Here is a 10,690-nt window from a genome sequence, read left to right as displayed (position 1 = left end):
GTGGGTCTGACAGCATAATATAATTATAAAACATTGCTACGCCACAGAAATGTCCGTTTTATTAGACCTCATAAATCTTCAACCCAACACTTTCTCAACTCTCTCATTTGCATATTATCAGTCTTAGATATTATGTGAAAAATTTGAGTCAGTGTCCTAAATCATAGTACGGTGTGTTGAGATGATGGGCATTTTATCATCTTATAAAAAGTGTTTAAAAACTACAAACAGGGCAAATGTGTGAAACCGACTTATTATGATCTGTTAGCGTGTGTCAAATCTCAAAAAGATCCAGTTTTCCTTCACTAAAAGAGTAGATAAATGGGACGCAGCGATAGATAACATTAGGTTCTGTTGCTGTAATATCCACTTCCTGTGTTTCTTCCTGTTGTTCACTCATTTTCCTAGTTGGAGAGTCATTCACCTGCATCTGCTAATAGTTTTATATTTTCATGTGTATATATCGCCTTCCTTTTCCTCAGCTCATTGTCGGTTATTGTCTTTCTTTGCGCGTTAAGCATTTCCATTTCCATGGGTTTCCCCGTGCATTCCTGTGCTCCCGAATATATATCAATAAAAGACAACACATATATAGACAAATCTGGACTTATGTAGCAAAAACCGAAAAGAGGCGCACAACAGCCCAGTAAATCACGATCATATAAACAAGACAATGTGCGATGTTTTATTTTGGGAAGCCTTTTCTTCTGTATTTCCATTTGGTGCAGAAATGCCACACGTTCAAGCTCACGGTTTAATCACAATGTGCTGTTCGTCACTTGTGTCTGAAAGCATGTAGATGTAGCCTCTAGGTGGCAGTGCTTAATCATCCCCATCAGCTGTGGACTGAAGCGCCTCTTTCACTCTGGTCTCAGATCAGTTTCGTGGCTTCTTATATAATGTTTGGGAATCCGGATCAGGGTCCGCAGGAGGGCCACACTGTTGTTTTGGTGACTGTTGAGTTATTTGAAGTATTCGTTCTGAGAGCGCTCAGTGCAGATAAGAACCTGTCACACCCCAGTCGCTCTCACTGCTTTGTTTTGGTTTGTTTTGCTCCAGACACTCCCTGTTTTTCCGGCCCTCCTTCCTGCTCGGCCGAAACAATGCATGCTCTGTGTAACCTGTGCTGAACTCTGCAGGTGTGTGTGTGTGTGTGTGTGTGTCAAGTAGATGATAAGAATACATTATCTGTATGCAGTGTATGATTGGTTACCAAGAAATAAAACAAATAAACAAGCAAAGAGCCTAGCTGGGCCTGATAACACAGCCCTGAGTGAATGTGAGGAGGAACTATCTGTTTGTCCAGCTAAAGGGAGCGGCGGAGCGATGAAAGCTGCAGAAAGTATTCATTGATTCAACTTCAGACAATCAGTGCAATCGAGTTATTCAGGGTTTCTGCAAGTTTGATGAAAGTCATTTTTTAAGCAAAAAAGAAAAATGTTCACACTTTATTTTAAGCTCCAATTCTCTCTATTAACAAACCATTAAAGGGTTAGTTCACCCAAAAATGAAAATTATGTCATTAATAACTCACTCTTATGCTGTTCCAAACATGTAAGACCTCCATTTATCTTCGGAACACAGTTTAAGATATTTTAGATTTGGTCCGAGAGCTCTCAGTCCCTCCATTGAAGCAGTGTGTACGGTCTACTGTCCATGTCCAGAAAGGTAAGAAAAACATCATCAAAGTAGTCCACACACAGAGCGTCTGAACCGAACTGATTCTGTGCTAGTGTTATGCGTGCGGGTAAACCGAAAGCTTGAATCAAGGGCAATCATCGCCAATGACGTCATTATGTCGAGCGCAAAAGAACCGGTGAACCGTTTTCTTCAACCGGTTTATTGAATCGAACTGTCCGAAAGAACTACTGGTGATCTGAACACCGATGCAACCGGTTCTTCACTTGTGAACGCGTCAGTCTTTTGTTCGTTATCTGGCTCGGCTCGGTGTTCATCTTCACAGCAGTTCAGTCAGTGTACTGTTTGAGTGCATGCATTACTAGTGTCAGCCACTTAAAAAAAAAAGTTAACAGCTTAAGTCATTGGTGAATTAATGCATATGCGAACCATTTAAAATGATTCAGTTCGATTTGGTGAACTGAATGATTCGTTCGCGAACCGGATGTCCAGTGCTTTGATTTGAACTCTCTCACACAGACACGGAAGAGAAGACGATGCTGAATAAAGTCGTCGTTTTTGCTATTTTTGGACCAAAAAGTATTTTCGGTGTTTCAACATATTCTAACGGACCCTCTGATGTCACATGGACTACTTTGATGATGTTTTTATTACCTTTCTGGACATGGACAGTAGACCGTACACAGAGCTTCAAGGAGGTACTGAGAGCTCTCGGACTAAATCTAAAATATCTTAAACTGTGTTCTGAAGATAAAAGGAGGTCTTACATGTTTGGAACAGCATAAGGGTGAGTTATTAATGACATAATTTTCATTTTTGGGCGAACCAACCCTTTAAGTACCATTTTGCCTCGATAATTTGTTGCTTATTAATAGCTAGTATGGTAATTGCTAAGTTTCGGTATCGGGTAGGAAGTAGAATATGGTCATGCAGAATATGTGCTTTATAAATACAAATAAACAGACAATTATATGCGTGCGAACAAGTATCTAGTTAGTAGTGAGAACTGGTCCTTGTGTTGAAGTGTTACCAAAAACGGTCTCTTAACTAGTTGCTTATTAGCATGCATATTACTAGATTATTAGGCATTTATTAGTAGTAATTAAGCACATATTCATGCATTATTCTACATCTCTACTTCTGAAAATTCCTATCATATGCACATAAACTGACAGTCACCACTGATAAGCTACTACTAAATATTGTAGAAACTTAATTTTCTGTAAAGTTGCTTTGCAATGATTTGTATCGTAAAAAGCTCTTTATAAATAAACTTGAATTTATTTGAAAAATAACCAGCAAATTAGAGGAGTTTATTGAGGTTAATAGTGAATAAGTGTTCCCTATTCTAAAGTGTTCACGTTATTTCTGAGTATTTCTGTCTTGTTTTCCAGTGCAGACGTCCAAAGAGTCGTAAATCAAGACATGTTTACTTGAGAAGTCTTGTTTCCGGTGGAATTTTAATTATGATTAAAACAACACCACATATCTGCCAAACAAAGTAATTAAAGTTCATTCAAAACTAATTGTCATACCCCGCTGACAGATATTTGTTTTTTAAGTCTTCATTTTACTTTTGCATCTCAAGTAAATATATCTTAATTAAATGGATTTTTAGATTGAAATGACGATGTTTTGCGATGCATGCAACAGATGATGCCACAGCTTTATGACTGATGACTTTCAGCTCCGATTTACGACTTCTAAGACCTTAAATTGTGGAAGGGCAGATTAAGACCTTTCCAGACCCGCAGAAAGCCGCTCATTTGCTTGTCATGGGTGTGTCACAGAAACGCCGGGTGTGTCTCCAGCTGTAGGTGTGGACGCCACACAACTCCATCACAAGAAACAACAAGTTACTGCCGACACATGGAGGCTGATACACTCCTCTCTCGTCAGCTGTCAGTGAATCTGAGTGTAAGATAAGCCTGAATGCTTCCCGGACTGAACCGGAGGAGGCTGAGGTGTGAGAGTGAATTCCAGTGAGGTGCTGTAATCGTGGTCTGCACGGTCTGTAAACCCTGCACAAATCCTCAGCAGGGCGACAAATCACAGTTTTGACCCCGGAGACAGATCTGCTCCAGTAGTCCATGTGAAGAGAAGCTCCAACAAAAGCTGTACAGTTTGAGCAAAGGTCGAACACAGAGGAAGATTTCGCAATTTGTGCTGGAAGTGTATCACGCAAATATAGACGAGGTCATGGTGCACTGACCAACAGAACGGTTTGAAAGGGACTTCTGTGTGAGCTGCGCTTCTTTGTGTCCTTTTTTGCACGCATAATTATGCATTGAGAGCTTTTATATTCATTTATAACGCTTTGAGCAGACTGTCGTGCGAGAGACAAGCAGGTTTTAAACTGTGGCGCAGAGACTGACCTTCTTCTGGTTGATCCAGCCGACTGCCTCCTGGAAGCTCTTGCTAGGGTCCTCCCACGCGATGACCTCTGACCCGATGACTCGATTGCCTCCAGCAGTGGTCCTCCTGATAGTGGTGCCCGTGATGGAGTTACGAATGTCTGAGTGGAAGGCGTGACATTCGTCCAGACTGCCAGACAGATCCAGAATTAGACGCTTTGCTTTGAATCTACAATCCTCTTTATTTTTTTAATGATTGTATTAAAACTCGAGACATTTCAACTGTTTGTTATCATTGCGAATAGCTGAGATAGAAATCACATTTGCGATTTGTGTATACTTTGTATACTTGATTATCAAAGGTACAATAATGTCAGAGACTAGAATGCTTGAAATGCATTATGAGACATGCACTGTATTGTGAAGAAAAAAAATCAATCAAGTTTTTTTTTTGTGCATAAATGTGAAAATATTAGCTGAGAAATTAGCTTTCCCTTGTTAAAAAGGGCACTTAATAAACATTAAATTAGCAGTAATAATTTACTTGCACTTGAAAGTATATTTACTGCAGTGTTATTTTAGTATCACTGAGATACTATAATAGATTTTATAAATATTTTAAATTTGTTTTATTTTTTTATTTTTTTAGAAGTTAAAGTTTTAGTTAAAGTCATTTCGGTGTGTTTTTGTAATTAGTTTTCTCTAAAATTGTCTACATATTTTTTATTCATTTTTATTTCAATTACAGTATATCCAATTAAACTAAAGGAATAAGAAATAATAAATGTTGCACTGGAAATGGGAGATTTTTTATTGCATATTTATTTTCTATTTTAATCAGTAAAAATCAATCTGTATTTTAGTAATTCTTTTAGTCATTTAGTTAACTTTAATTACCCTGATTAAAATCACACTTTTAAAACATTTTTTAAACTGTGTTTTATTTTAAAGTACATTTTAAGTAATTGATTTAATTGTTTGCTGTGCTTTGAAGCACACTTATTTAAATGTGCTGACTAACATACTAAAGCACATGTAACATATTAATTTATAATTCAAACTGTAGTGTTATTTGATATAACATTTAAAATTAATATGTTTTGAATGTTCTCAATCACAACTTTACTATTACAAATGTGTAATTACACATAAGTTGATTTTATAAATCTCCACAATGCCAAAAATGTCCACAGCTGAAGAAACACTCATTCCTGCTGATCAAGTTTCACAGTATATTCCTGGTGACCGACACTTTGCTCACAGTGGGCTGGGCTGTATGCTAAAGAGTGCATTATGTGAGTGCATACTATCAGGTTTCATTCATGTATGTGAAAACACACGCTGCAGGTACCTTCGGATGATCATTTCATTGGGCTGACCGGCATTGTGTAAGTCCACGACATACTTATTCATCTGCTCCATCAGAGCCGCTGCAGCATTCATGTTTTTATCCACTTCAGCTGCTGGTCCCATCTGCAGGAAAACAGGAAAATAACATTAGAATCAGGAAAACAGTAAAACCTCAAATCACTGTGGGTGTATGTGTGTGTGTGTGTGTGTGTGGTGCATGCATAAAACTTTTTCAAAGCATGTGAAAATGACACTTACATTGTCTAGGATGGTCTGTGCTCGGTTCAGGCAGCCCATGCAGTCTTGGTAAAGCATCTGAGCTCGTTTTTGAACAGATATAGACGACATGCTAAAAAAAAATTTAATAAATCAATAAATACTGAATTGTAAAAATGTCACAGATCATGCATTATATCACTAATCATTTAAGGCATATTAAAGCAAACCAATGTTTAATGTTTTGTATTTAACAAAACATTTATTTAAAAGATGAAGATATCTAGCATTTCAATAGCGATTTTAATAGCATTTCACATGATGAGGTAAAAAACAAACAAGCCAAGCTAGAGTTTTTTAATTACAATAATGTTAATGCATGCACATGCAAAATACACATGCACAACAATTTCATGAAAGCACTGTTTGAGATGTGACCAGATATCAATAATGAACAATGCATGCCAAATCCATATGCACGATGGTCATGTATGGCATATCCAAATTTTTAAGTATTTTATGACTTAATGGAGCTCTTTTATTTAAGTCAAATTTATAAGGGATGTTTCACTAAATTTCACCAAAATAAATATAATACAAATCGCATTTATCAATTGTTGACATTGAGTAGAGTATAGAGTTAATCAATGCTTTAACTCAGATATGTTATTACTTTTTAATTGCAGACTTTGTTAATAAATAACAATAAAGCACTTGATAATGTATTAATTGAAACTAACCTCTGTCCTCCTCCTCCTCCTTGTGAGTTTCTGGAGAATGTGTGTGTAATGGTCTGCGCATAGCCATCATTGAACTCAGAATGGTATCCATTTCCACTCGTCACGTACGGTGCGCCGTCATTCCGCGGTAAACTGTAGCCCACGGAGGTCAGATCGGGCCGGGAGTTGGATCTTCGGCCGATCGTGTGGAGTCTGGTCTGAGATCCGGACAAACTCATCTCTGTGGAAGACTGCAGCACCACTTCTGTGACCGTCTCAACTAAAGAAAGCGCAAGGAAAGTAACGCGAGTGCTGTGCTCTGCTCTTGCTGCGCGTCTTTGCGCGGCGGTGCGTGCGCAGATACTGACCGCTGCGCTCTGGATAGTTCCGGTTTTGCAGTTAGACCACACCTGCGCATTATCAATACTGAGAGAATTCCCATGAGGTGCGGCTCAGGAGGCGCGAGACCAGTCATCCTCACTTTCCCACGGAATTCTTTCATACGATCGGGTAAGAATTTGTATCTGCCTAAAACAATAATTATTATTTTTTCACTGCTTGAACCACAAGCTGCACATTCTATTGAACGCTGAAGATGCCCTGTAAATTTAACCTGAGAACTACTACTATTTATTATTTGGTTAGTTTCAAGACTAAATATGACACATTTTTTGTTACTTTCAACAGTAAAAGATTTAAAATGCAGTCCATTTATTAACTTATTTTCAATTAATTTAATAACTTTTTATAAAGTTTTTTCTTAATTTTTTCCCAACTTTTTTTTTTCAATACTTGAACCTCAACCAGCAAGCTGCACATGCATCCTATCAAGAGCTTTTGATGTCCAGTGATTTTTTTCTTTTTACAATTTTTTTAAAATTAATTTATTATATATTTACTTTTTATTAATTGTTTCATAAGGCATTTACCTATCTATCTGACTATCTATCTATCTAGGCACAAAGACACCGAACAGTATCTCCCATATCATAACAATCAGTGAAATGTTAAACATGTGCATATCACATCTGTGCAAAGTAGAACTGTATCAGTAAATAACAAGTGATTGCAGGGAATCAGAAGATGCATAAATCACAACTTGTCAGATTCAGATACACACAGACTCAGTCTGCGGAGGACTTTCCCCCATGTGTGTGTGTGTGTGTGTGTGTGTGTGTTGTCCACAGTACAGTGATACACCCATCTCACCCACCCTCACACACCCTTTACAGTCCTCTGTGATTACAGGGAGGTTCTTGACAGGTTAACTTAGAAAAAAAAGTGTAGTATTGTGATCGTACAAAAGATTGTAATTGCCCATTAGCCTGTTTGACAAGTGAAAAGTACAATGCATAATATAAAATTTACTATTTGGTGTGGTAAAGTTAGGAATAGATGATGAATCTGATCAATTGAAATTGAGTCATGTAATTTTTTTTTATCACATCTCAGCATTTAAAACTATAATTATTGAAACCAGAGTTCACTGTAACATTGTATGTATATGCAATACTGTGTGTCAACATGCAATATATTATTTTCTTTAACTTTCTACCCATGAACTTTTGCAAAACAGCAAGACCATAAAACAAACAATTTAGTTTTTATACTTAACTCACAAAAAATTTAAGTTTACAGTTGAAACTTAGGTTCAATCAATCCAACCTCTCTCAAGTTTTAGCCCTAATAATTTTACTTATAACCTATCAATCATTAGCAGAAAACTAAAAGCTGTTACAATGATGCTAAATAGCTAAGAATGTTATCTGTGTTGTATTCCTCTGATTTAGGTCATACAAATATGTGGCATTGTGTACACACCTCCAGGCGTCAAGTGACATTATGGTGTCCCCCAAGGCTTAATGCTGGGCCCATTATTATTTCACCTACACAGTATATATTTCAGTTAGCTCATGCAGGTAATCAATATAACATATATTTTGGTTGTAGAGGGTCCAAATGCTATGTCAGATCCCCAAAGCATAGACAGCATAAATGTGTCAGTGTACTATCTAACACCAAATAAAGATAAGACAGAGGGCAAATTGAGATATGGTTTAGCTCTATTTTATTTTCGTATGTTGTTTTTACTGTTTGTATTATTATAGGTAACTGAGATGTTTTCTGTAAACCACTTTGGAAAAGTGCTATATAAATACTTTTATTTTTTAAATGAGTTTTCAATTTTCAGATTGTATTTCAGTTTTAAAATCCTAAAAAGCTTTCGCCCATAACAAGCTCAGAGAATGTCATTGTGTGCATACTTGATTGCTCTCTCTGACTGGGAACACAGTGTTTCTCTTAATCTTGTTTAACAAGAGCGACACACACCTAGAGACACACCGGTCAAGCCCTTAATCATTTTCTGAGCTAATTTCTTCCAGTATAGTTAATTGTTGCACTTCTTGAAAGAGCCTAAGCATGAACAGACTTGCCTAAGTTTTAAATGTAATGACTAAGAGACTGACACCTTTCACATACAGTTAACATTTAAAAAGCATGACAAAACAAGAAAAGAATATTGCCCAGACCTCACATCCAGCATTTTATTGTACTTTGACTATACTGTCAGTTACTGAAGTTGCTGAATATAATATAAAAAGAATAAAAAATAATTCCTTTTCTTTTCTTTTCTTTTCTTTTCTTTCTTCGAGGAGCTACTGCTGACAGTCCTTACACTACACTGAATGTGACAGTCTATTGTTATTTTTTCATTTAGTAAATGATTATATATAGGCCTTTTGTAATCTCAGAAGTCATATTGTTGTGTCCCATTTGTCAATCTCTCTCTCTCTTTCTCTCTCTCTCTCAAAGGTCCTAATTGAATATGTTGCTAACTTGAGTGATGGTTGGCCAGAAAGAAACTTGTTAAATGTTGAGGGTTTGAGAAGTGTTTTGTTGATAATGATATAATAGTAAAGTGCACTTACCTACCCCTGGTTTAGATCCTGAATTTTCGTTTAGTATTTTTTTTTTTTTTTTTACTTTTACTGATGTTAGACTAGTTAACTGGAAAGAAGGTAATGAAGGAAGGAAAGAAGGTCCTCTTGGTTGGTTTGTTATTTGTCATTAATTCATATTGCTTCCTCACCCTTGATGGCATGTCAGTTTTACAGTGTGTGGCTGTCTAGACCAACATCCAAACAAACAGCAGGCCTGCCGGACATCCCCCAGGTGCTTCGAACCAAGAAAGGGCTTGCCAGATGCGACCCAAGATGCCCAGGTGTTGGCCCTCACCAAGTAGACTGATCTGCGTGACTTACCATTATTGGAGCTGGCTTGAAGACAGGGTGGAGCACAGTCTTTGGGAAAGAACCACCCAAATTCAGCCTCTGAAGTAAGAGTGAAAGGTATGGTTGGTGGTAACCAGAATGGGACTTAAACCTATCAAGGCCATTAAAGACAAGCCACCTGAATGTGTACCTGGAGAGAATGAGAGGAAATAAAAATGGCAAACTTGTTGATAATATCTCTCAACACTTCATTTACAAGTACCTGTCTGGAAGACCATGCAAAAATCACTTTTTTCAAACAATGCTATGGAAACATTTTACTTTGGGATGTTTCTTAACAACAAAAAATGGAAGTCTTCAGATAAAACACCACAGTGAACTGATTTCAGAACTGTTTCTTCAGAACTAAAGTACCTTCATCTGTGTGCTCCAGGCTACAAGGGCCTTCTCAGTTCCAGTTCAACATTCATTGACAGTTCATGATCAAGGCTCTTTTATAAAGAATATAAGTCCTTTCTCTCAATGCAAAATGTCCCAGCACAATCTGTGAAAGATGTCACTGCCATTGGACTCATCACTTGACTATGCAAAATGTAATCATCGCTTAACCAAATGGTAACACAAACCGAGTTATAGGAAAAAGCAAGCAGGGGCTGAGATTACGTCTCCCAACTCCTACTTAACCTCACGGACCTCACAAGACCACACTCCCAGCTCCCAGCCTTTGGACAATCTCAAACATAAATGGCTGTGAAACTATTTATCAATGGGTGATCCGCACAATGGCGTCCTCTATGCGGTGGAGCCACTTGAGTGGGACATGGTTGGAATAAAACATGAAGGGTTGTCCTGAGAGGTATAGTGGAGGATCACATACCCATGACCCAAACTGAAGCCCAAAGACTTTACTTCCATTCGCCCAACTGCACACTTCTTATGGACTGCCATGAGTCCTGGTCGATGTAGCGATTGGTGTAAACTGGTGGGTGGTAAATGGTAATACCATTCTGAGTGGTAAATCCCATCATTTCATGAGATACTAGCATTAAGGGGAGGTGTTTTTTATCCAGTATCAACTCATTTTGAGCTATAATCAACTGCTCAAACCTATGCTTTGCCAAACCATTGAATTTTAGGTTCACTTCTGGTCTGGTCTCTTTCCTCTCTTTGATTGTTGTCG

General features: G+C 37.6%; 2 protein-coding genes across 3 annotated transcripts in view; one reads left to right on the top strand and one right to left on the bottom strand.

The window, feature by feature from the left end:
- dspa (desmoplakin a) overlaps window positions 1–6,516 on the bottom strand; it is a 28,978-nt gene extending 22,462 nt beyond the window's left edge. For both annotated transcript variants that reach the window (XM_052548580.1, XM_052548582.1), the window contains exons 1-4: window positions 6,299–6,516; window positions 5,601–5,691; window positions 5,344–5,465; window positions 4,014–4,182 (exon numbers count right to left, since the gene is read on the bottom strand). In XM_052548580.1, coding sequence (XP_052404540.1) covers window positions 4,014–4,182; window positions 5,344–5,465; window positions 5,601–5,691; window positions 6,299–6,516 — 600 coding nt within the window. The remainder of the gene's footprint in view (window positions 1–4,013; window positions 4,183–5,343; window positions 5,466–5,600; window positions 5,692–6,298) is intronic.
- A 131-nt stretch (window positions 6,517–6,647) lies between these two features.
- The window catches only part of slc22a23 (solute carrier family 22 member 23), a 69,834-nt gene continuing 65,791 nt past the window's right edge, over window positions 6,648–10,690 (top strand). The window contains exon 1 of the mRNA XM_052548584.1: window positions 6,648–6,787. The gene's annotated coding sequence lies outside the window, so the exon portion shown is untranslated. The remainder of the gene's footprint in view (window positions 6,788–10,690) is intronic.

Source organism: Carassius gibelio, chromosome B2, assembly GCF_023724105.1.
Source record: "Carassius gibelio isolate Cgi1373 ecotype wild population from Czech Republic chromosome B2, carGib1.2-hapl.c, whole genome shotgun sequence".
Taxonomy (NCBI): domain Eukaryota; kingdom Metazoa; phylum Chordata; class Actinopteri; order Cypriniformes; family Cyprinidae; genus Carassius; species Carassius gibelio.
The sequence above is the reverse complement of the archived record's forward strand: the minus strand, read 5'-3'. Positions and strand labels throughout refer to the sequence as shown.